This window comes from Arachis ipaensis, chromosome B2, assembly GCF_059453495.1.
Source record: "Arachis ipaensis isolate K30076 ecotype BB chromosome B2, ASM5945349v1, whole genome shotgun sequence".
In the NCBI taxonomy this organism is placed as follows: Eukaryota; Viridiplantae; Streptophyta; class Magnoliopsida; order Fabales; family Fabaceae; genus Arachis; species Arachis ipaensis.
In genome coordinates, this window is record NC_142437.1 from 2,699,444 (window position 1) to 2,725,818 (window position 26,375).

The 26,375-nt window shown below is 37.9% G+C and overlaps 3 protein-coding genes and 1 pseudogene across 6 annotated transcripts; 3 read left to right on the forward strand and 1 right to left on the reverse strand.

Annotated features, from left to right (window-relative positions):
* The first annotated feature begins 1,254 nt into the window (after nt 1–1,254).
* LOC107622202 (putative disease resistance RPP13-like protein 1) lies at nt 1,255–6,427 on the forward strand. Of its 2 annotated transcripts, XR_015905079.1 has the most exons (3): nt 1,273–5,026; nt 5,129–5,274; nt 5,971–6,427. XR_015905079.1 is itself a non-coding variant. In XM_088504542.1 (2 exons), exons 1-2 carry the CDS (start codon nt 1,324–1,326, stop codon nt 5,185–5,187), a joined length of 3,762 nt encoding a protein of 1,253 aa, XP_088360668.1. In that variant the 5' UTR covers nt 1,255–1,323; the 3' UTR covers nt 5,188–5,760. The 2 variants fall into 2 exon arrangements, 1 of the variants encoding a protein (XP_088360668.1); XM_088504542.1 differs by lacking the exon at nt 5,971–6,427 and having other exon boundaries at nt 1,255–5,026; nt 5,129–5,760.
* Nucleotides 6,428–7,031: 604 nt separating this feature from the next.
* Nucleotides 7,032–10,471, forward strand: LOC148572811 (putative disease resistance RPP13-like protein 1). The gene has a single exon (XM_088504543.1). It carries the CDS (start codon nt 7,097–7,099, stop codon nt 10,337–10,339), a length of 3,243 nt encoding a protein of 1,080 aa, XP_088360669.1. The 5' UTR covers nt 7,032–7,096; the 3' UTR covers nt 10,340–10,471.
* Nucleotides 10,472–12,792: 2,321 nt separating this feature from the next.
* LOC107626575 (putative disease resistance RPP13-like protein 1) lies at nt 12,793–25,940 on the forward strand. Of its 3 annotated transcripts, none has more exons than XR_015905082.1 (3): nt 12,793–16,417; nt 16,813–16,885; nt 25,812–25,940. XR_015905082.1 is itself a non-coding variant. In XM_021114914.2 (2 exons), the coding sequence occupies exon 1, from the start codon at nt 12,839–12,841 to the stop codon at nt 16,415–16,417; it is 3,579 nt and encodes a 1,192-aa protein (XP_020970573.1). In that variant the 5' UTR covers nt 12,793–12,838; the 3' UTR covers nt 16,813–17,065. The 3 variants fall into 3 exon arrangements, 1 of the variants encoding a protein (XP_020970573.1); XR_015905080.1 differs by lacking the exon at nt 25,812–25,940 and adding an exon at nt 17,014–17,071; XM_021114914.2 differs by lacking the exon at nt 25,812–25,940 and having other exon boundaries at nt 16,813–17,065.
* LOC148572812 (uncharacterized) lies at nt 19,783–23,226 on the reverse strand (annotated as a pseudogene).
* Nucleotides 25,941–26,375: the final 435 nt, after the last annotated feature.

Here is a 26,375-nt window from a genome sequence, read left to right on the forward strand (position 1 = left end):
TTTTAGTACTACAATTACTTTTTTTTTTTCAGAGATAGTCTTTCTCTACTTAACTACCGCCCGTGAAAGATTTTTTTAAAAATAAACTTATTAATAGTTTGTGAGAGTTTAAAACCTTCACAAATTACAAATAAAACCCAAAATGTTCATCACCAGGGAGACTTGGAAGAAGAACCAAGTAAGAGAACATAAGATGAGAAGACAAACACCACATCTAACTCAAAATCAAGTTAATAAGTATCTCATCTTATAAACTCTTCACTCTTTCTTATCTTTTTCAACGTGGGACTAATTTTATGTACTCCTTACACTTGCAACATTAATACATAAGACTAAAAAAAGAATTCTATGACATAATATAAAGATAGAAAGTTACAAGAGAATAAAATGTAATAAAAATCTTATAACATAATACAAGACAGAAGGATATGCCATCTAAAAAATATTTTTATATGACAAAATAGAAAAATATCAAATATCTAAAGATGGTTTTAAAATTGTTATTTTTTCTTCTAATATATTAAATAGATAAATAGGTAATAGTAGTAATAATAAATAGATAAATAGATTTGAATATGAAGCATAGTTACCCAATAAAAAAAAAATAAAAAACTATATTATTAGTTTATTACTTTGGTTTGGCAACCGTTGAAAGTTGAAACGTTTCTCAAGTTGCAATTTTATTGCATCTCTCTGATAATTAAAAACAAAAAAAATTGTCGGTTCAAAACAAACCCAGCATAAGACATCAATATGTAGAATTTATTTTTAAAAATAGGTGGAAACTCTGGTGCAGTCAACTTCATGTGAAATTGATAACTGATAGCTGTTAGATGAAAATTTAGTTAAATCATTCAAATCATTTAACAGTTCTTAGCTATCAACTTCAGGTGAATTTGACCGCACCTGAGTTTTCACCTTAAAAATAACTCGGAAGACAGGCACCACGTGAAGATGTAAAGACATTGTCTATTGGCACAACATTTTTTAACTTTATATTGTTACCATGATTCATGTGCAGCTACATGTTCCTATAGTTTTTATATGTTATTACCATTATTGTTGTTATTAATAATCTCATAACATAATATATATTGCCATGATATTTTCATACATGCATGTGCTGCAACATGATGTTCCTTGCTTATTTAGCCACTTTTATATAATTAATTAATTTTCACAAAGACTAGTGTCCGTGGACTTCAAAGAAGAATTATTAGATCAAAGCCAGCTTGCAACTCCATAGAGTTCACTGCCTTGACACCATTGTTCTCTTACCTTTGTCTGAAAAGCCATTCACTTTGCTGTTGTTGAGATCATATCATGGCTGGTGCACTTGTTGGGGGAGCTTTGCTCTCTGGCTTCATTAATGTTGTCTTTGACAGGTTCATTACAACGGATGCGGTCAACCTGATCTTGGGCAAGAAGCTTGGTCCTGACTTAGTTGAAAGGTTGAAGATTTCTCTGCTTGCTGCTGAAGCTCTGGTTGGTGATGCCGAGTACAAGCAATTGGACAACCCTTCTGTGAGGGAGTGGCTTAACAGTCTGAGGGATGCTGTTTATGTGGCTGATGACTTGCTGGACGCTGACCTCACCAAAGCTGCCACTCGAAAGGAGGTACGTTCTTTCTGGCCTGTTAGCTTCCTCGACCGGGATAGGAAGATTGTAGATAAGATGGAAGGGGTGGTTAGAAGAATAGAATTTCTTGTAAAACAAAAAGATTTGCTTGGTCTTGAAAAGAGTTCCTATAGGAACTTTTCGTCATGGAGAATTCCATCCACATCTTTGGTGGAAGGTAATATCCTTGGCAGGGAAAAGGACCAACAGGAAATCATCAAGATATTAAATGATAACAGACAACATCAGTTGTCTGTGATTCCCATTGTGGGCATAGGTGGGGTTGGCAAAACAACTTTAGCACAATGTCTGTACAATAATGACAAGTTGATGGAGGGGTTTCAAGTCAAAGAATGGGTTTGTGTCTCGGAAGACTTTAATGTTGTTCAGGTTACAAAGAATATTATAGGTCAAACTGCTTGTAATGTAGAGGATTTCAATTCACTTCAATTTAAACTGAAGGAAAAGTTGTCGGAAAAGAAGTTCTTTATTGTGTTAGATGATGTTTGGAGTGATGATGGTGATGTCTGGAAGAAATTTAGAACCCCCTTTCAATATGGGGTAAAGGGAAGTACAATTCTTGTAACAACTCGTGTCAAAGAGGTTGCCTCTGTAGTCCAAACTTGTCCCCCTTACATTCTCAGTGAGTTGTCTGAGGATTGTTGTTGGTCAGTGTTTGCAAACAATGTTTGTTTTCCAGAATCAAATGGGCATCCAAAACTAGAAGAAATCGGTAGAAAGATAGTCAAGAAGTGTAAGGGGTTGCCATTAGCTGCAGAGACACTTGGAAGCTTGTTGCGAACAAAACATGATGTAAAGGAATGGGAAGCTGTATTAGTAAGTGATATTTGGGAATTTTCTGTGAAAAACAGTAAAATTATTCCAGCACTATTAATCAGTTACTTTCATCTTCCGGCACATTTAAAACGTTGTTTTGTTTATTGTTCATTGTATCCCAAAGATCATTGTTTTCATAAAGATGAACTAATTTTGCTATGGATGGCCGAAGATCTTTTAAGGCCACCAAATAGAGGAGAGAGTTTACTAGAAGTTGGTAGCAAATGTTTCGATGAACTAGCTTCTAGGTTATTTTTCAAAAGACATGATCACTATGATTATGAGAGCTTTGTGATGCATGACCTTTTACATGATTTAGCATTGTTCCTTGCTGGAGACTTCTATGGTAGATTTGAAGAGCTTGGTGATGCAGTGAATGTGTATACTCGAACTCGTCATTTGTCTTATGAAAGTTCGAATCTAGTCTCAAAAAATTTTAATTCCATTAGTAAAGTTGAATCTTTGAGGACATTTTTGTCAACTAATGTCTTTTCAAAGTCAGAAAACATTGATGATGTAACATGTACTCCAATATTGAAGCTCAAATATTTGAGAGTTTTGTCACTTCCATCGTTCAAAGCACTTGATGTATTGCCTCGTCTAATAGGTAAATTAACCTATTTGCGTTACTTGGATCTCTCTAGGACATGTATTAGGACACTGCCAGAATCATTGTGTGACTTGTACAATCTACAAACATTGAAGCTGGAATGTTGTTCTAGTTTGACTAAGTTACCCAATGGCATGCATAAACTTGTGAATTTGCAACATCTTGATATTTTGGGTACTGATTTGAAAGAAATGCCAAGAGGAATGAGCAAATTGCAACACCTGCACACATTAAGTTACTTTATCGTGGGCAAGCATAAAGATAATGGAATCCAGGAATTAGAGCTATTAAATCTTCATGGATTCTTTGAGATTCAAAAATTGGAGAATGTCCTTGATGTGAAAGAAGCAAGGAGTGCAAGGATAATAGATAAGAAGAACATTGACAACTTAAGGTTGGAATGGTCTTCAGGTGATTATATAGTTTCAAGAACACAAACTGAAAGAGATATACTCGACAGCTTGCAACCGCACCATGGCTTGGAAGTGTTGCAAATCAACGGATACAAGGGTACACTATTTCCAAATTGGATGGGGCATCTTTCTTACCAAAACATGACTTATGTATCTCTGGAGTCTTGCAAGAATTGTTGCATGTTGCCTTCACTTGGACAGCTGCCATCTCTCAAGTCCCTGCACATTGAAGGTTTCGATCAGCTGAGGAGTATTGGCATGGAGTTTTACAAGAATGAAGGCGATCATCATTCTTCACTTCTTGCACCGTTTCCCTCATTGGAGATTTTGAAGTTCAATAACATGCCATGTTGGGAGGTGTGGCACTTACCTGACTCAGAAACTTTTCCTCGACTCACGAAGCTTCAGATAAGAGATTGTCCGGTGTTAAAGGGAGATATGCTTGGCCGGGTATTCTTGAGAATCATTTCTTCTTTGTGGGATGTTTCAAAAGTTCGCAGACTAGATATACGTATGGATTATGGAGAGTCTGAGATCTCACTTATTGGGGAGGATATGGTATCAATTAAGGGATGTGAATCTATGCTGAAGTTTGTACTTCAGGCATTGAGTGTCAGCCATCTAAGTTGCCTCAAAGATATCTATATCTTACGTTGGTCGCTTGATGTACTCTTCCGGGACAATTGTGTACTCAAATCTTTGCAAACTCTGAGAATATGGGGAGGCAGCAAGCTGAAATTCCCCCAGCAACAGCAGAAGTACAGTTTAGTAGAGCTATACATAGAAGGAAACTGTGATTCACTGACCTCATTGTCGTTGGATGACTTCCCCAATCTTAAGACTCTCACTATATCAGAGTGTGAGAATCTGGAATCAGTTTCATTGTCAGAGCCATCACATGCTGCTCTTCAACGTCTCACCATCTTTAAATGCTGCAATTTTGTGTCATTCACAGGAAAAGGACTGGCTGCACCCAACTTGACTCGTCTTGAGGTCAGCTTCTGCACCAAGTTGAAGGCATTGCCACATGATATGAATACTCTTCTCCCAAGTTTACAGTCTCTCGAGATAGAGGGCTGCCGGGAAATTTGTAGGTTGCCAGAGGTTGGTTTGCCGCCTAACCTGAAACAGCTTATTATTGGGAAACAATGGAGGGGTCTATCGTCGATGCGCAACTTGGACACCCTCACTCATCTTATCATTGATGGTTTTGGCAGTGAGAATGTGAAGTCATTCCCTGAGGCCGGTTCGCTGCCTCACCTTCCCTCTCTTACCACTTTGAAGATCAGTCGGTTTAGTAATTTGGAGACATTAGAGTGCAACCAACTTCTCTGCCTCACCTCCCTCCAACATTTAATAATTGAAGAATGTTGGAAACTGGAGAATATAGCAGGTGAAAAGCTGCCTTCCTCTCTCTTGCTACTTGAAATTGACTACTGCGATTTGCTGGGAGAACACTGCAAGAACAAGCATCAACAAATTTGGCCCAAAATTTCCCACATCCCGTCCATTCAAGTTGGTACCAAAGAAGTGTTTCTATGGAGAACTGGTAGGTCATTCTCTAAACTTTATGTTTCTCATGCAACTACAATTAAACAAATGTATTAAACAAATGGATGAACCAAATTTACTGTTTTGACCGTCTTTGCAGATCGCTACACGTACAGCGGTAAAAGGAGGCTGATGGCTAGGATTCCATCATATGTGTAGGGATTAATAATCCTGAGTTTGTTTGAGGCAGTAAACTGGAGTTAAATGTTAGGAATCAGAAGAGGTGGTTTCTATTTTTAGCTGCAGGTTGGTATGATTACTCCATTATACTTTAGAATTTACTTTGCTGTCTTATTTGGAAAAAAGGAAAAAGTTATGAAAGCTAGATTTGAGAAGGAATTAGTTATATGCACTTCATGACAAAATGGCCTTTGCCACTGTTTGATGTTTATGCTGAACTAAGTTGTATAGAGCAACTTAAATTCGGTTCTTTAACTGTTTTTGAAATCTGTATAATGTACTTTTTGTTACAATACCATTGAACATTGGCCGTTAACAATTTTATATATTTATAAAATTTGTATATTTATATCCAAATTTGTTAGTTTTCAACAGTTGTGGGGCTGGCTGCACCCAGTTCCAAGTTTCTATGAAGTTCATGAACAAACTTCAACATTGGGTCTGATGTTTCTGCTTTGTGTGGCCACAAATTCTGAGATACAAGAGCCTTGCCACCTTGGACAGTAGACTCTGCCACTATAATTAACAGCAAAGTGATATAATTTGGTTAATAATGACAAAGATAAAACAAGATTATTGTTTATGGAATTAGTTTTTTCTTTGTTTATGTCAGCTTCAATTTTCACTGCAATATTGTTATTTCTTTGTCAAGTTTCCTCAAACTGATTTTGTCTTTGAAGATGAGATGATACAAAGGAAGATTGGTTGTGCTGTACTTCCAATTATTAAATTTTTTCATATTCTTTTGTATTTATCAAACAGGTTCTTTACAACAACAGTCTACTAACCTAACTATAGGGATTTACTTGAGTGGACACAAGCAGTTGAGCAAATAGAAGAAAACTTGAGAGGAGGTGCTATTTTCACCTCAGCAGATTTTTTCATCAGCAACTTGTTTTCATCAAGTGAATGATCGGATGGTAAAATCTAGTGATGTTGAACTGAAATTTTAACTGGAGATTCTTCACTCACAGTTCTTCAATTTGGAGGTGTGGTTTGCAGTCTGAGCTCTGTGGTAGAACTGCCAGAAAGTTTCATTAATTTAATCTTTTGGTTGACCATTTTCTTCTGTAGAATATGTGGTCAGTGCTTGTAAGTTCTGAGACTTGTTTATTTTGTTCCTTTGATTCGGATAATAATGAAGCTTTTTACCTTCTCTTGAGTTCTTAACTCTCACATTGAGATAATAATGAAGCTTGTATATGCCACTTTCTTTGGAAAATTTTCTTGGTTTTTATCTCACAATAGAGTTTTGTGATCTGTATTTCTCTGAGAAGAAGATAATATTTACACCCAGCAATCCAATAAAAGAATCATCATGAGCGCCTAATGCAGTAATTTCCTATAGTTCTATACATGATTAAATTTGGTTGTGCAACATTTGAAAGCTTCCTCAGCTTTCAATTCTGTATCAACTATCAGAAATAAAAATACAAAAATCATTAGTCCCAAAGCATCACATATTTAAAACTGTAATGAGTTATTTTTTAAAGCAACCTTATAGATGAGCTAGCTATCATCACGTGAAGGCGTGAAACCAATGTCTATTGCCAACAGGTTTTAACCAATGAGCTAGCTATCATCACGGGATATGCAGATTCTGCTCGTTAGTTTTATATAATTTCCACAGAGACTAGTGTCCATTGGTCACAGTGAAACCACACCACTAATATTTTTGCTATTTACTAATGTGTTGCTTCTTTCAGCACTCCACAGATACCGAATTTTTTATAGTTACCTTGGAGACCGATGCCACGTGATATCATGTAGGACACCTTTGAAAACTTGATTAAAAAACCCCCTCTATTGAGTTCACTACACCCTGCAACCATTGTTCTCTTACCTTTCTCTGCAAATCCATTCACTTTTCTGTTGTTGAGATCATACCATGGCTGGTGCACTTGTTGGTGGAGCTTTTCTTTCTGGCTTCATTAACGTTGTCTTTGACCGGTTCCTTACAACTGATGCTGTCAACTTGGTCTTGGGCAAGAAACTTTGCCCTGACTTGGTTCAAAGGCTGAGGACTGCTCTGTTGGGTGCTGAAGCTCTTGTTGCTGATGCTGAGATGAAGCAGTTCGGTAATCCATCTGTGAGGAAGTGGCTCGATAGTCTCCGGGATGCTGTTTACTGTGCTGAGGACTTGCTCGACACTGTCCTCGCCAAAGCTGCCACTCAAAAGGAGCTAAGTTCTTCCTGGTGGTCCCCTAGCTTCTCCATCAACCGAGATAGAGATGACATGGTAGACAAGATGGAAGCGGTGGTTAGAAGAATTGAGGATCTTGGAAAACAAAAAGATTTCCTTGGTCTTGAAAAGATTCCCACTGGTAGCTCATCATGGAGGACTCCATCCAGTTCTCTTGTAAAAGGGAGTGTGTATGGCAGGGAGGATGACAAGAAGGCCTTAATCAAGATGCTGAATGACAACTGTGAGCATCACTTGTCTGTGATGGCTATTGTTGGCATAGGTGGGGTTGGTAAAACAACTTTAGCCCAATGGCTGTACAACAATGAGGAGTTCATGAAGGGATTTGATCTGAAAGCATGGGTTTGCGTTTCAGAGAAGTTTGAAGTTGTTGAGACTACAAGGAATGTCATAAAGCAGATCCATGGAGGTACTTGTAGTCTCGACGATTTCAATTCACTTCAAAATGCTTTGAAAGGAGAATTGTCGAATAAGAAGTTCTTTATTGTTCTGGATGATGTTTGGAGCGATGATGGTGACAAATGGAGTAATTTTATGACCCCTTTCCAACAAAATGGGAATAAGGGAAGTATTGTTCTTCTGACTACTCGGGAGGAAAATGTTGCTTCTGCAGTTCAAAATTGTCGCCCTTATTTTCTCAAGAAGTTGTCGGAGGACTATTGTTGGTCAGTGTTTGCAGAAAATGCATCTTTTCCACAGTCAAATGGGAGAGCAGCAATTGAAGAAATAGGTAGAAAGATTGTCAAGAAGTGTGATGGCTTGCCATTAGCTGCAGAAACACTTGGTCGCTTGTTACGTACTAAGCATGATGTTGAGGAATGGAACAAGATACTAATGAGTGATATTTGGGAATTTTCGGTGGAGAAGAGTAAGATTATTCCAGCATTACTGATAAGTTACTTCCATCTTTCTCCATATTTAAAGCGTTGTTTTGTTTATTGTGCTTTATTTCCCAAGGATTATGAATTTGAGAAAGATGAATTAATCCTTTTGTGGATGACAGAAGATCTTTTACCACCACCAAAGAGAGGAGAAAGATTAGAAGAAGTTGGTTGTGAGTGTTTTAATGAACTAACTTCCAGATTATTTTTCACGAAGAGTGAAGACTTTGGTGATTATTTTGTGATGCATGATCTCTTGCATGACTTAGCAATATTCCTTGCTGGAGATTTCTATTGCAACTCAGAAGAACTTGCTAAAGAGGAGATAAAGATTCAGACTCGGCATTTGTGGGTAGATTTAAGTCATTGTAGCTCAAAACTTTATAATTCTATTTCTAAAGTAGAATCTTTGAGAACATTATTATTCTTTGGCGATTTCTCTTCTCCCAACTGCAACATTGAAGCGGCAACATGTGAGATATTATCAAAGTGTAAATACTTGAGAGTTTTATCCCTTAGAAAACTTGATGAGGTGCCTAATTTAATAGGAGAATTGATCCATCTGCGCTACTTGGATCTCTCTTGGACTGGTATTAAGACACTGCCAGAGTCTTTGTGCAACTTGGGTAATTTGCAAATATTGATGTTGTATGATTGTTCTAAGCTAACTACACTGCCTAGTGGTTTGCATAATCTTGTGAGTTTGTGGCATCTTTATATTAGAAAAACCTCTTTGGAAGAAATGCCCAGGAAAATGAGCGAATTGAGTCAGTTGCACGTTTTAAGTTCCTTTATCGTTGGCAAGCACGAAGACAATGGAATCCAGGAGTTAGGAGGGCTGGCAAATCTTCATGGATCCGTTGAGATTAAGAAGTTGGAGAATATTGTTGATGTGGAAGAAGCAAAGAGGGCAAAGATAATGGATAAGAAGCACATTGATGAATTATGTTTGGAATGGTCTTCAGGTGATGATTTGGTTTCAAGTACACAAAAAGAAAGAGACATTCTCGATAAGTTGCAACCGCAGAATGGGTTGAAAGAGTTGAAAATCAATGGATACAAGGGTACAATATTTCCAGATTGGTTGGGGAACTGTTCCTACCAAAACATGACACGTGTATCTCTAAAGTCTTGCAAGAATTGCTGCATGCTGCCTTCACTTGGACAGCTGCCATCTCTCAAGTCGCTGCACATTCGAGGTTTGGATCAGCTGAGGAGGATTGGCGAGGAGTTTTACAAGAACGAAGGAGCTCATCATTCTTCACATATTGCACCGTTTCCCTCACTGGAGACTTTGGTATTTGATAACATGGCATGTTGGGAGGTGTGGCACGTATCTGAGTCGGAAACTTTTCCTCAACTTAGGAACCTTGAAATAACAAATTGCCCAATGTTGAAGGAAGAGATGCTTATTCAGGTATTCTTCAGAATAGTTTCTTCTTTGTCGGATGTTTTCAAAGTTCGCAAACTACGTATTGGCGAACACTTTATAAACCGGCACACCGAAGCAGTGTTTCTTGACGGGGATACTTTAAGAATTAGGGGAAGTGAATCTGTGATGGAGTCTGCATTGAAGGCAATGATGAGCATCAACCATCTACATTGCCTCCAAGAAATACACATCTTGAGCTGTAATAAACTAGAATTCCCCCAGCTACAGCAGCACAGGTATGATTTGGTAGAACTACAAATAGAACACAGCTGTGATTCACTGACCTCCTTGTCGTTGGATGTCTTTCCCAATCTCAAGAATCTCCAGATAAAAGTTTGTAGCAATCTCGAATCAGTGGTAATGTCAGAGGCACCACACGCTGCTCTTCAACGTGTCTCCATCTATTACTGCCCTGAATTAGTGTCATTAGCAGGAGAAGGACTGGCTGCACCCAACTTGACTCATCTGAGCATCACACAATGCTACAAGTTGGAGGCATTACCACATGACATGAAAAGTCTACTCCCAAGTTTACACTCTCTCGACATATATGGTTGCCCAAGAATTTGCAGGTTGCCAGAGGGTGGTTTGCCGCCTAACTTGAAATCACTTTAAGTGGGATTTTGCGAGAAACAAATGAGGGATCTATCATGGATGGGCAACTTGCACGCCCTCACTCATCTAAGAATTGTAGGTAATTACTGCGACAACATAAAGTCATACCCAGAGGTGGGTTCACTGCCTCACCTTCCCTCCCTTACCACTCTACATATCCAAGAGTTTAATAATCTGGAGACATTGGAGTGCAACGAGCTTCTCCGCCTCACCTCCCTTCAACAACTACACATTCATTGGAGTCAAAAACTGGAGAATATGGAAGGAGAAAAGCTGCCTCCCTCTCTCTTGCTACTTCAACTTACGTGGTGTGGTTTGCTAGGAAAACACTGCAAGAACAAGCATCAACTAATCTGGCCCAAAATTTCCCACATCCCTGACATTAACGTCTTCTAAACAGGGATTTCTGAACAGGTAATTCTCTAATCTTCATGATTCACACATGCTACCACAATTAAATTCACACATGCACAAGTCATACTTATTAACACTCATATTTTTCAATAAAATTGCTTTTACAGAGGAATACAAGAATTAATTACCATGAAATAAAAATTGAAAGACAATCAATATCTTTTTTCGTGTATCCAGCACTTAAGAATTTCTTTAGATATATTAAACAATTGGATGAATCAAATTTAATGTTTTTACCATCCTCTGCAGGTAGCTTCTACCGAGGTACAAGTACCCAGATGGCTAAGATTTCAGCACATAATCTTTATATAAAACAAGGCATACTTACATTACCTTCATTGAGTCAAAAGAACTGATTTCTGTTTTAGCTTCAGGTAGGTACTCTATTCCTCTCTGCAATTTACTTCAGGTTGGAGAATATGGCAGGAGAAAAGCTTCCTTTTTCTGTTACTATTTCAAATTCAACACTGTCCTTTGCCCGGCAAACTCTACAAGAAGAAGAGTTGCAGCTAAACTCTATATGAAGGTAACATAAACTTGATGGATCTAGAGGCATTGATCTTTGAAGCTGCTCTATCTCATATCATTTCTTATGAAGACCAACTCAAATAGATTTTCCAGGGGCATCAAGAAATAGATAACTGCTATGGTCGAGGATCTACTTTCTTTCTGGTTTCAACCATTAAAATGTGCATTAGGCAGCTTCTGTGGCAATTGCAACTTGGTGAGCATGTAAGCACTTTCGTAAAATTTTGCATTCCGGTATTATTATTTTGTATCAATCTTTTCTCAAACAAAATTTGTCCCTTTGGGTTCTGTTTTTGAAGCTAAAAAGGAATAATACATCATTGTGTATTTATCAAGCAGGTTATGATAATTTTCCTTTGTGTGAGGCCCAAGCAAACTCTTTTTGGAGAGTCCCTCTACATCCCAATTAGTGTATTAACCTGAACAAATGAATGATTGGATGGTTAAATTCTTTTCTGGTTTACCTGGAGTTCTTCATTCATAGTCCTTCAACTTTGAGGTGTGATTGCAATCCGAGCTCTCTAGCCAAAAAGTTCGTAAGCAACGGTCGTCTATTGTATCATTGATTTCACCATTTAGTTTATGCTTTTATGTTCTTGTACAAGAGTTCTGCATGTATCTTTAGTAGTGCTTGTAAGTTTTGAGACTTGTTTGTAGCTTTGATTTGGAAAATAGTGAAAATTTTTACCTTCCCATGGTTTTTTTTATCTCTCACATTGAGAGGTTTTTTCACACGTTAAAATTTGGTGTTCTGTTGTTCTGTCTTCTCTTCAATTATTTGCTGGTATTGGTGCTTCCATATTATGCCTTTGACAGGTTTAGTTTATTCCCACCATGAATGATCATTTTACAATGTTAAATATCTTGCCCATGAAAATTATATTGAGGGGCATTCTATATAACAAGTAGCTTAATGTTTCCAAATTCCAAATGTGCAAACAAGAAGGGGAAATAAAGCTTGGAGTCTACCTTGGTTGAATATACCATGTACCTTTCATTTCTGTTACTTGTGCTTCATGAGTAATAAAAATTACAAAGCAAGCAAGAAATACCAAAATTGGAGAAATGAATCGATAAGAGTTAGTCTTCCAAAGTTCCACAATTGATTAAAAAAATGTCAATATTCAACAGAGCTAAAAATATTATTGAAAAAAATAAATCGATAGAATTACTCTACTTTAAAATATTCTATAGGCATTATTCTCTTAAGCATTTGAAATTATGGAGGATTATATAAATTTCAACAAATAATTATATCTCACGGCTCACAACTACATGCATTACCATGATACATGTGCCGCACCACTTTCAATTTAATAACTTGTTCCATCTTTCAAACAAGAATTAAAAATTGAAATGTTATAAAAGAATCAGGTAGGCACTCATTTTCATCTGTTGCCAGCAAAACCACGTGAATTGAAGTCAACGTTTTCTTGCCAATGAATCTTGGCCACCTCGCTATATTTATTTATTCAGGAAACCTGCGTTCAGCACCCTGCAACCATTGTTGTCTCATACTATTCTGAAAATTTGATTACTTTGCTCTTGTTTGAGAACATGGCTGGAGTTCTTGTTGGGGGAGCTTTTCTCTCTGGCTTCATTAATGTTGTCCTCGACAGGTTCATTTCGGGAGAGACTTACAACTTGGTTGTGGGGAAGAAGCTTGGCTCTGAGTTGGTGAGAAGGCTGAGGACTGCTCTCTTGGCTGCCGAAGCTCTGGTTGCTGACGCTGAGCAGAAGCAGTTTGGTAAACAATCTGTGAGGAAGTGGCTGGATGATCTGAGGGATGCTGTCTACAAGGCTGATGACTTGCTGGACCGTTTCTGCATCAAAGCTGCAACTCAGAAACAGGTACCAACTTTCTTGCCGAGCTTCCTCAATTTTGAAAATAGGAAGATTGTCAATGAGATAGAAGAGGTTGTTAGAACAATAGAAGATCTTGAGAGATGCAAAGAAAGCCTTGGCCTGGAAAAAATTTCCACCAGTAGCTCTTCATGGAGGGCTCCTTCCACTTCTCTTGTAAGAGGGAATGTGTATGGCAGGGAGGATGACCAACAGGCCTTGATCAAGATGCTGAATGACAACACTGAGCATCACTTGTCTGTGATCTCTATTGTTGGCATAGGTGGGGTCGGTAAAACAACTTTAGCTCAATGGGTGTACAACAACGGGGATTTAATGAAGGAATTCGATCTGAAAGCATGGGTTTGCATCTCAGAGAACTTTGATATCGTTGAGATGACAAGGAATGTCATAAAGGGGATCCTTGGAGGTGCTTGGAGTCTCGACGATTTCAATTCACTTCAACATGTTTTAAAAGAAAAATTGTCAAACAAGAAGTTCTTTATTGTTCTTGATGATGTTTGGAGTGATGATGGTGACAAATGGAGTTATTTTATGACCCCTTTCCAATACGGGAAGAAGGGAAGTGTTGTTCTTCTGACTACTCGTGGGAAAAATGTTGCTCTAGCAGTTCAGAACTGTCGCCCTTATTTTCTGAAAGGGTTGTCAGAAGACTATTGTTGGTCAGTGTTTGCTAACAATGCATCTTTTCCAGAATCAAATGGGAGAGCAACACTTGAAGAAATAGGCAGAAAGATTGTCAAGAAGTGTGATGGTTTGCCATTAGCTGCAGAAACACTTGGTCGCTTGTTACGTACAAAGCATGATGTTGAGGAATGGAACAAGATACTAATGAGTGATATTTGGGGATTTTCTATGGAGAAGAGTAAGATTATTCCAGCATTACTGATAAGTTACTTCCATCTTCCTCCACATTTAAAGCTTTGTTTTGTTTATTGTGCTTTATTTCCCAAGGATTATAAATTTGATAAAAATAAATTAATCCTTTTGTGGAAGGCAGAAGAATTTTTACCACCACCAAAGAGAGGAGAAAGTTTAGAAGAAGTTGGTTGTGAGTGTTTTGATGAACTAAGTTCCAGATTATTTTTCACGAAGAGAGAAGGCTTTGGTCATTATTTTGTGATGCATGATCTCTTGCATGACTTAGCAATATTCCTTGCTGGAGATTTCTATTGCAACTCAGAAGAACTTGGTAAAGAAGAGGAGATAAGGATTCAGACTCGGCATTTGTGTGTAGATTTAAGTCATTGTAGCTCAAAACTTTATAATTCTATTTCTAAAGTAGAATCGTTGAGAACATTATTATTGTGTGGCAATTTCTCATCTCCCAACTTCAACATTGAAGCAGCAACATGTGAGATATTATCAAAGTGTAAATACTTGAGAGTTTTATCCTTTGATAAACTTGGTGTGTTGCCTAATTCAACAGGAGAATTGATCCATCTGCGCCACTTGGATCTCTCTTATACTCATATAAAGACATTGCCTGAGTCTTTGTGCAGCTTGTGTAATTTGCAAACATTGAAGTTATGTGGTTGTTATTGGCTAACTATGCTGCCTAGTGGTTTGCATAATCTTGTGAGTTTGCAGCATCTTGATATTAGAGAAACTGCTTTGGAAGAAATGCCCAGAAAAATGAGCAAATTGAATCAGTTGCATGTTTTAAGTTCCTTTGTGGTCGGCAAGCACGAAGACAATGGAATCCAGGAGTTAGGAGGGCTAGTAAATCTTCATGGACCCTTCAAGATTAAGAAGTTGGAGAATATTGTTGACGTGAAAGAAGCAAAGAGCGCAAAGATAATGGATAAGAAGCACATTGATGAATTATGCTTGGAATGGTCTTTAGGTGATGATTTGGTTTCAAGCACAGAAACAGAAAGAGACATTCTGGATAACTTGCAACCGCACAATGGGTTGAAAGAGTTGAAAATATGGGGATACAAGGGTACAATATTTCCAAATTGGATGGGACATTGTTCCTACCAAAACATGACAAGTGTATATCTAGAGTCTTGCAAGAATTGCTGCATGCTGCCTTCACTTGGGCAGCTGCCATCTCTCAAGTCCCTAGGCATTGAAGGTTTGGATCAGCTGAGGAGTATTGGCGAGGAGTTTTACAAGAATGAAGGAGATCGTCATTCTTCACATATTGCACCGTTTCCTTCACTTGAGAGTTTGGAGTTTGATAACATGGCATGTTGGGAGGTGTGGCATGTATCTGAGTCAGAAACTTTTCCTCAACTTAGGAAGCTTAAAATAAGAAATTGTCGAATGTTGAAGGAAGAGATGCTTAATCAGGTATTCTTCAGAATCGTTTCTTCTTTGTCATATGTTTCCAAAGTTCGGAAACTACATATAGACACCGGTTTTACAGAAGAGCATACCGAGGCCATGTTTCTTGATGGGGAGACTTTATCAATTTCGGGATGTGAATCTGTGGTGGAGTCTGCATTTAAGGCAATGATGAGCATCAACCATCTAAGTTGCCTCCAACAAATACAGATCTGGAGCAGTAGAAAACTAGAATTCCCCCGGCTACAGCAGCAGAAGTATGATTTGGTAGAGCTACAAATAGACTACAGTTGTGATTCACTAACCTCCTTGTCGTTGGATGTCTTTCCCAATCTCAAGAATCTCGAGATAACAGGGTGTGAGAATCTGGAATCAGTGTCAATGTCAGAGGCACCACACGCTGCTCTTCAACGTCTCTCCATTACTAACTGCGACAAATTAGTTTCATTTGCAGGAGAAGGACTGGCTGCACCCAACTTGACTCATCTCCAGATATATGGTTGCCCAAATATTTGCAGGTTACCAAAGGGTGGTTTGCCGCCTAACTTGAAATCACTTGCATGGGGAATTTGTGAGCAACAAATGAGGGATTTATCATGGATGGCCAACTTGCACGCCCTCACTCATCTCAAAATTTATGGTTATGGGTGTAAGAACATAAAGTCATACCCAGAGGTGGGTTCACTGCCTCACCTTCCCTCCCTTACCACTCTTGAGATGTGCTGGTTCTATAATCTGGAGACATTGGAGTGCAACGAGCTTCTCCGCCTCACCTCCCTTCAACAATTGCACATTTCATGCTGCCACAAGCTGGAGAATATGGAAGGAGAAAAGCTGCCTCCCTCTCTCTTGCTACTTCAAATTGATCAGTGTGGTTTGCTGGGAGAACACTGCAAGAACAAGCATCAACTAATCTGGCCCAAAATTTCCCACATCCCCACCATTCAAGTCAAAAACTTTTCCGATACAGATTCTGAGTAGGTAATTTTCTAATCTCTCATGTTTGTCATTTCCTTTATTTTAAAAACAACATTATGCTGTTTTGCAAAGAGGGAAAAAAAATGATAGCTTGATTTGTGGAAAGAAAACAGTTTAACAAATGGTATTTTTTTCTTTGCCTATTCTTTATGTTTATGCTTAACCAAATTCATTGTACATATCAAATTAAATAGGGCTATTAAAATGGTTTACGAGATTGAAAATGTACTTAGTTTCTGACCCTTTTTTTTAATCAAAGAGTTAGCTATCTTGTTAGAAGATTCAAGGTAAAAGGAATCAGCATGAGGTGTATAAGCTTTCAAAATAAAAGGATCAAATTATTGCTGTATAATCTTTTCTAACAGTAACTATTTCTTCCTTGTTTTGTTTGTATACAGTGATATATCAGTGCCCAGCATTTGGTAACATATTGTACCATATCTATCCTTATCATCAGCAAGAACTAGAAGGGTAAGTTGTGATTTATGCTTGCAAATGCTTGCTAGATTTTAACTCTTTTAAATAGATGAAGAGTTATCATATTATTATACACTCATCTAATGCCTTGTATAATTTCTTTTGGACACGTTATCAAACAGGTTTTACATATACTAAGCTACATAAGATCAGGAAAAATATATTATTATAATATGCAGGAGTAAAATATTCAAGAAGAAACCTTGTCTTAGAATATTTGATCTTTTGGGACTTAAAGGGGATGGCTACTGGTACTCTGTTCTAAAATATCTATACTGAAAATCCTTTCTTTATAACTTGTAATATTATGCCAATCAAATTATGCTTGTGATCACTTTATTTTCTAACGAACTGCATTTGACTTCCCCTTTGCAATTTCACTTTTTTGGTGGCATTTATGTTTGTTAAATATAGTTGAAGTGTTTGAATATGTTATATTATCAAATGTACAGAGAATCAGCCTCTTTATAGAGGAATTACAGAAATAGAAATAACTAGAAAATAGGAAAGAAGGGAAAAATACTAGCCTAAAATAAAAGAAAGATTGCTAATAATAAAATCCCTAAAATTAAGCTAAACTAAAAAAGGAAAAGATTTATAATTAATTCTATTTATATAAAAGATTCATGAAAGGAATTAAGAATTTGATTTTGATTTGATCTAGTCAACACTCCCCTTCAAGCTGGCTTGAAGATATCATTCATTGACAGCTTGCTTATTATGCTATCAAAAGTCTTCTTGGTTAATCCTTTAGTTAGAACATCTGCTAATTGTTCCGCGGTTGGAATATATGAGATGCAAATATGTCCACTTTTAATCTTTTCCCTGATAAAATGCTTGTCAACTTCAACATGTTTAGTTCTATCATGCAACACTGGATTATGAAAAATGAAAATTGCAGATTTGTTGTCACAATACACCCTCATTGGTGGAGAAATAGAAATTTTTAGTTCTTGTAGGATTTTCTCTACCCATAGTGCTTCACATATTCCATGAGTCACTACTCTAAACTCAGCTTCTGCACTATTTCGTACCATAATACTCTATTTTTTACTCCTCCAACATGTGAGATATTATCAAAGTGTAAATACTTGAGAGTTTTATCCTTTGATAAACTTGATGTGTTGCCTAATTCAACAGGAGAATTGATCCATCTACGCCACTTGGATCTCTCTTGTACTCATATAAAGACATTGCCTGAGTCTTTGTGCAGCTTGTGTAATTTGCAAACATTGAAGTTACATGATTTGAAGGTTTTGAGAAAATAAGATTTTGAATAAATAGAGGTAGAGTAGAGAAGAAAAGAAAGCAAGATAATAAAGGTGAGTTTGATGATATTGGGTGGTTGATTGCAAGGAGAAGAGATGAGAAATTATAGTTGAGAAGAGAAGAGAAGAGAGGACATTTTTTGTGTTGTTGTTAGGAAGAAATAAAAAGAAAAATGAAAGAAGGAAGGGGGATTGTCGAAGGAGGGGGGGGGGAGCCGAGAAAAGAAAAAAGAAATGTTTAAGTGGGGGCATGTGCCTCCCACGTGCTCTCCCCCCTTTCTTTTTTTTTTTTTCTTTTTTTTCTGGTTACTACATTCTCTCCCCCTTAAGAAATTCGGTCCCCGAATTTATATACGGTGATAAGTGTGATAGTTACCTTTAGACTCAAATAAATACAGATATTTGTCGCGCGTAGCGTCCTCCACTTCCCAAGTTGCTTCTTCTATCGAATGATTCTTTCAAACAACTTTCACAGATGCTATCTCTTTAGAACGTAATTTCTTTACTTGGCAATCAACTATAGCCACTGGTTCCTCTTCAAATAATAAATCCTCCTTTAGCTCTATGGCTTGTGGTGCAAGCACATGAGATGGGTCGGGAAGGTATTTGTGAAACATTGATACGTGAAAAAGAAATACCTGATCACCCACTGAAAACTCTAAGTTACGCCTTCTGTTATCAACATAAGCCTTCTGCCTACTCTGAGCTGCTAATAATCGTTCTCTTATTATGCGAACATTCTCAACTGCATCTTGTACCAAATTTGGCCCCAAAAGTTTAACCTCACCAACCTCAAACCACCCAATAGGTGACCTGCATCTTTTCCCATAAAGAGTCTCAAATGGTGCCATTTGAATGCTGGCTTGATAACTATTATTATAAGAGAACTCGATCAAAGGTAGATAGCTGTCCCAATTTCCACCAAAATCTAGAACACAACACCTTAACATGTCTTCCAATGTCTGGATCGTCTTCTCTGATTGTCTATCGGTTTGAAGGTGAAAAGCTGTGCTAAGATCCAGACGAGTTCCTAACACTTTTTGAAAAGATTTCCAAAAATGAGAGGTAAACTGGGGCCCATGATCTAAAATAATGGACACTGGAATTCCATGTAGTTTAACTATTTCATCAACATAAAGTTGAGCATACCGAGCTGCACTGAAAGTTGTTTTCACCGGAAGAAAGTGAGCTGACTTTGTCATTCTATCCACAATTATCCAAATTGAATCAAAACCTTTAAAGCTACGAGGTAAACCTGTTACAAAATCCATCGTAATCCTTTCCCACTTCCATTCAGGTATCTCAATCTGTTGTAATAACCCAGCAGGTCTTTGATGTTCAGCTTTAACTTGTTGGCAAGTTAAGCAATGAGAAACAAAAACTCCTATGTCTTTCTTCATGCCTTTCCACCAAAACAATTATTTTAAATCTTGATACATCTTATTGGAGCCTGGATGAACGGTATACTTAGAATTGTGAGACTCCTCCAAAATAGCTTTTCTCAAGTCGGGGTTATCTGGCACACATAAGCGTTGATCACAACGCAAAACATCTTGATCAAGAGAAAATTCTAAGTTCCTCCCATTGCGAACATTTTCTATAAGCTTTCTTAGTTTCAGATCATCACTTTGTGCAACCTTGATCTGTTCTATCAGGGAAGATTGAGCTCGAACATGTGCTAAGAAACTTCTGATTCTTCAAGGTTAAATTGAATTCCACCGGCCTCCAATTGATGGACTTCTTCAACAATTGGTCTCCTTGCAAGAGTGATATGGGCCAAGCTACCATAGATTTTCTACTGAGGGCATCTGCTACAATATTTGCCTTTCCAGGATGATACAAAATAGTACAATCGTAATCTTTTAGCAACTCTATCCATCTCCGTTGCCTCAAATTTAAATCCTTCTGTTGGAATGTATACTTCAAACTCTTGTGATCCGTATAGATCTCACAGGTCTCACCATAAAGGTAGTGTCTCCAAATCTTTAAAGCAAAGACGACCGCTGCCATTTCCAGGTTATGAGTTGGATAATTATGCTCATGCTTCTTGAGTTGTCGCGAGGCATAGGCAATAACGCGGCCATGCTGCATCAATACACAACCCAGTCCTATCCGAGATGCATCGCAAAAGACTGAGAATCCCCCAGACCCAGAAGGTAAAACAAGAACTGGTGCTGAGGTTAGACAAGCCTTAAGTGTCTGGAAACTTTTCTCACAAGCTTCTGACCATTGAAACTTTACATTCTTCTGAGTTAATTTGGTTAATGGTGCCGAAATTCTTGAGAAGTCCTTGATGAATCGTCGATAGTAGCCGGCCAACCCTAGAAAGCTACGAATTTCTGTCACTGTAGTAGGCCTTGGGCACTTCTGAACGGCTTCAACCTTCTTTGGATCCACCATGATTCCATCTTTTGATACCACATGCCCAAAAAATGTCACTTGATCAAGCCAAAACTCACATTTAGAAAACTTAGCATAAAGCTTGTGATCCCTTAAGGTTTGTAACACAATCCTCAAATGATACTCATGCTCCGTAGTACTTTTCGAATATACCAAGATATCATCGATGAAGACGATAACAAAGCGATCTAAGAAAGGTTTGAAGACTCGGTTCATTAAGTCCATGAAAGCTGCAGGCGCATTTGTTAGACCAAAGGACATTACTAAGAACTCATAGTGCCCATAGCGAGTACGAAAAGCAGTTTTTGGAATGTCTTCCTCTTTTATCTTCAATTGATGGTACCCTGAACGCAAGTTGATTTTTGAGAAACAGGTAGCTCCTTGAAGTTGATCAAACAAATCATCAATCCTTGGCAATGGATACTTGTTGCGAACAGTTATCTTATTGAGCTGACGATAATCTACACATAGTCGCATCGTTCCATCCTTCTTCTTTATGAATAGAACAGGAGCTCCCCACGGAGAAGTACTAGGACGAATGAATTCTTTCTCTAGCATATCTTCCAATTGAACTTTGAATTCTCGTAACTCAGTTGGAGCCATACGATAGGGAGGAATGGACACAGGTTGGACTCTCGAAGCCAATTCTATGGAAAACTCAACTTCACGGTCAGGCGGCATCCCCGGTAGCTCATCAGGGAACACGTCAGGGAATTCTCTAACAATAGGAACCTGATCAAGACTCGGCACTTCGGCATCAACATCTCTAACAACTGCCAGAAATCCTTGGTTTCCCTTATCCATCAATTGCATAGCACTCATAGATGAGATGATGCTAGCTAAAGTGGGACAGTGATCACCCTTAAAAACAAAAGGTGAGATACCCGGTATGTCAAACTTCACAGTTTTGGGGTAACAGCCCACATCAGCATGACAAGCTGCTAACCAATCCATGCCTAAGATGACATCAATATCTTCCATTGGTTCTAGAAGAATTAAGTCAGCTGAGGTATCAACCGTATTAATTCTAACAACACAAGATCGAAACACGACTTGAACCACCGTGGAGACTCCAAGTGGAGTGCCAACATGAAATGGGTGGGATAACAGTTCAGGTTGTTTATCGAAACGAGATGCAAGATATGAAGATACATATGAATAATGAGAACCCGTATCAAATAACACTTTAGCATCTAAAGAACAAACTTGTAAAGTACCTGCCACTACAGCATTAGAAGCTTGAGCATCCTGACATGTCAAAGCGTACACACGTGCCTGGCCTCTCCCTCTCTGACTCCCTCCTCTATTATAAGTCTGACCCCTGCCACCAGCTCCTCTCCCACTAAGACCAAAAGAATTTCCAATAGACATATCTGAAGATGATGACATTGGTGTTGTCGGACGTGCAGTACCTGGAGCAAAGCCTCCTCTAAAATTAGGACAATCTCTCCTGAGATGACCAGATTGGCCACACCCAAAACATGCTCCAGTGGCCTTGAAACATATACCAGAATGGTAACTCCCACACTGATGGCAATACGGCTGAGCTAGCATTGTCTGATTTGAACCCTATGCACTAGATTGAGAAGTGGGCTTAACAAAAGGTCTAGGACTCGAAACACTCATGGGAGCAGATCCAGAAGAAGCAACCCCACCAAAAGATATTTGAGGACGAGCTCGATAACCCGAATAACCTTGCTGATTAGTTTGACCATGATAAGACTGAAATCCTCCTGAACTAGATCCACCAGAAAATTGTCCCTTCATCTTAGGCTTCTTACCAACATCCTTAAAAGCATTTCTCTCCGCTATCCCAGCTTCAATTCCATAAGTAGAGTTTAGGACATCCTTAAAATACATGTGTCCGACTTCAGGCATAAGAGTGGTGAACATAGGTTCTGCCAACCCACGAACGAACCGGCGTACTTTCATCTCTTCTGAATTCACCAAGTATGGAGCACTCTTAGAAAGTCTAGTAAACTCCTTAGCATACTCAGTCACTGTCATATTCTCTTGCCTTAATCTTTCAAAAGCAATTGCATCTTCTGCTTGCTTGTAAGCTGGATAAAATCGAGCGAGAAACTCTTCAGTGAACTCTTCCCAAGAAGGAGGAGGAAGTCCGGCTGCTTCTTTACTCTCAAGAGGAGACTCATACCAATATCTTGCTGAACCACGCAAGTTGTAGGATACTAACTCAACAGCTCATTCCTTGGTGCACTTGAGAGCTCGAATAGCTTTCTTTGCATCCTCTAAATATTGTTGTGGATCTTCATCCAATGAATCTCCATTAAAAATGGATGAATTCAACTTCAAATACTTCTCAATTGGCGGCTCTTGATCCCCAAACAATTGATGAACTCTATGAGGCTGAGGATTTGGCATATTAGGAATTTCTGCTCCGCCCCTATTTTGATTTGTTAGGACCTGTAATACCGCAGTCAGGGTTCGATTCATTCCCCTTAATTCAGCTGCTAAGTCCGGTTGAGTCTCTCTTACTGCGGGGTTCTCTTGAACTCTCTCGTGGGGTATCTCTCCTTCGCGCCTATCAGCTATCCTTTGGCTCCTTGGCCTTTGTCGAAGCACTCCAAGTGGCGGAGAAACTGCCCTATTGGATTCAGCAGTATCAGGAGCACCAACAGCTCCACCACGTCTTTTCTTAGGTGGCATCTTCCACCTATCGAGTAAGTAAAGCGATTGAATCACCAATGACATATGTATATGGAGTTTAAAGGGAATAGGACAGACAGAAAGAATCATGAGAACAAAGGATTGATAACAACTTCCTATAGGCCTCTAGTAACATCACACTTTGTGAAAATGGGCCGGCTTCCATTTGCACAATTGTGATCTTACTAAAGAACACTTGCTCCATATTACACAGGAAAACCTAAGGCTCTGATACCACTTTGTCATGGTCCGAACCCAGCCATAACTGGCGCTCAAGGGACAAGTCCCTCAGCAAGCCAAACGACCAAATTTTCAAAAAAAAACGGACAGAATCTCCTCTGTTTCTAGGACCTTACCCACATAAATATTAACTCCCTGTATCAATAATAAACATCCACTTCCAAAGACAACAACCACAACATATTCCAATCATATCCACAACCAAATATATCCAAAATGCGCATTATATATATATATATAAAGTTGATAACTAGAGTATATAGTTAAAACCATAAGTCTTACATAACCAAATCATAATTACTACCTAAACAGTTCAAGATTCAAAATAACATAACCCACACGAGGATCCTACCTGTGACATATGGAGCATTGACATAATCTAAATTTTGAACAACGGTTCCATTACATAATTACTTAGCCCTTGGAAAGAAGAAGGACTCACCAAAATGACTAAGATCTACTGAGGGGCAGGTAGAATGGAACCTGGAATGACTCCTGTATCTGAAAAACATGGAAAAATAATAGGGTGAGTTTTGCAACTCAGTGAGCAATATAAATTTTACCACAAAAATTATATTTCTTTCCAAAGATGAGGAATTCATATTAATTAATTATGCAAATAAATAGATAAATAATTAAGCGGAATGAACTGAAATGTGAGTTCTCATTCTAGAAGTCAAATCAAATAAAATATTATACACCTAGGGCGGCTCCACCTCTAAGAGTAGCTCTTTCCTCTAGTGTGCCCGTACGGTATAACAGATCCAACGTGTGGCCTACACATTAGGCTAACAACGCCCCTGCTAGCTAAGGTCTGAGACAGATGCATCTAGATTAACGTCATAACCGCCGTTAACTACGGTTTTCTAGTCAGAGTCTCCCAAACCAATCCAAACCAAATCACTTATAAAAATCTCTAATGCTTATAACATACTACTAAATTCCATAGCAAATCAATATATAAGATTGCATACTAAAATTTAATTAGAATTTAATAAAGTCAAATAAAAAAATATGTATGCTTTACAAAATATATAAATATCGTCTCGTGTGTATTTTTATAAAATTGTAAGTTTCACAAATCAATATTTATTTCAAAAATTCAAAAAATCGCAATAATAAAATATTTTCAAACTCCAAAATTAATGATTCAACAAAAATATTGATAATAATATATTTAAAAACAGTTATAGATATAATATCCACTCACAACTTGATTCCAAAAAACTGGAAGCAACTGAGCGTGTCAATGAGCTACCATATGATGTCAAATAACTCTACAACTCTAGAAATATGACAATAATATTTGTGAGCTACTAATGTTTTCAATTAACATAATCTTACTCAATTTGATAGAAGCCCCAAATTTTCTAACCCTAATAACCCTAACTTTGGGTTTTGCTATGCCCACAAGTATAGGGATGCTAAAAATTTGAGATATAGCTAATTATTGAGTCAAAGAGTTACCTTGAAACCTCAATAATAATCGAAACTCAAAGTTGAATGCTTCTTTCACTCATTAAGTTAAAATCACATGATTTGGAGGTTTTGAAAAAATAAGATTTTGAATAAATAGAGGTAGAGTAGAGAAGAAAAGAAAGGAAGATGATAAAGGTGAGTTTGATGATATTGGGTGGTTGATTGCAAGGAGAAGAGATGAGAAATTATAGTTGAGAAGAGAAGAGAAGAGAGGACATTTTTTCTGTTGTTGTTAGGAAGAAATAAAAAGATAAATGAAAGAAGGAAGGGGGATTGTCGAAGGAGGGGGGGGCAGCGGAGGAGAGAAAAAAAAAATGTTTAAATGGGGGCATGTGCCCCCCACGTGCTCTCCCCCTCTTCTCCCTTTCTTTTTTTTCTTTTTTTCCGGTTATTACAATCGGCTTTCTTTATGGATTCAACCATTAAAATATGCATTAGGCAGCTTCTGTGGCAATTGCAACTTAGTGAGCATGTAAGTACTTTTGTAAAATTGTGCATTGCGGTATTATTATTTTATTTTATTTTATTTTTTGACAGTTTTAGAACTCACTTAGATCCCAGAGAAGGAAGTGAGAGCAAACCACAGACAGCAAGAAAAAACAAAGCTTAAACTAAACAAAACAAGAATCAAACACAAACAACATAAGACATAAGCTAAGGACTTAGGCTACTGCACGAATGCCAAAAATCTTGAAGGCACTAAGACGTCTAGGACCGCCAACAGAACGTATAATCATCACGAATGAGTCCCTGAAAAGCAAATCTTCAACTACTATTAATCCCAATTAAGCAATTCATCAATAATTATTATTTGATGTCAGTCTTTTCAAAAGCTGAACTTGTGCCTTTCGGTTCTGTTTTTGAAGCTAAATAGGAATGCAACAATGTTGAACACATCATTGTGTATTTATCAAGCAGGTTCTTATCATCCTCCTTCAACTTTGAGGTGCAATCGCTATCCGAGCTCTCTAGCCAAAAAGTTCGTAAACAATGGCCGTCTATTGTATCATTGATTTCACCACTTAGTTTATTTGTTTATGTTCTTGTACAAGAGTTCTGCATGTATGCTTAGTAGTGCTTGTAAGTTTTGAGACTTGTTTGTAGCTTTGATCAGAAAATAGTGAATATTTTTACTTTCCCGTGGGTTTTTTTTCTCTCTCACATTGATAGGTTTTTTCCAATGTTAAAATTTGGTGTTCTGTTGTTCTGTCTTATCTTCAATAATTTGTTGGTATTAACAATTGCCATAGTGTGCCTATATCATGTTTGGGTGCTTCCATATTATGCCTTTCACAGGTTTAGTTTATTCCCACCATGAATGATCATTTTACAATGTTAAGTATCTTTGCTATGAAAATTATATTGAGGTGTATTCTATATAACTGGTGGCATAATGTTTCCAAATTCCAAATGTGCACACAAGAAGGGAA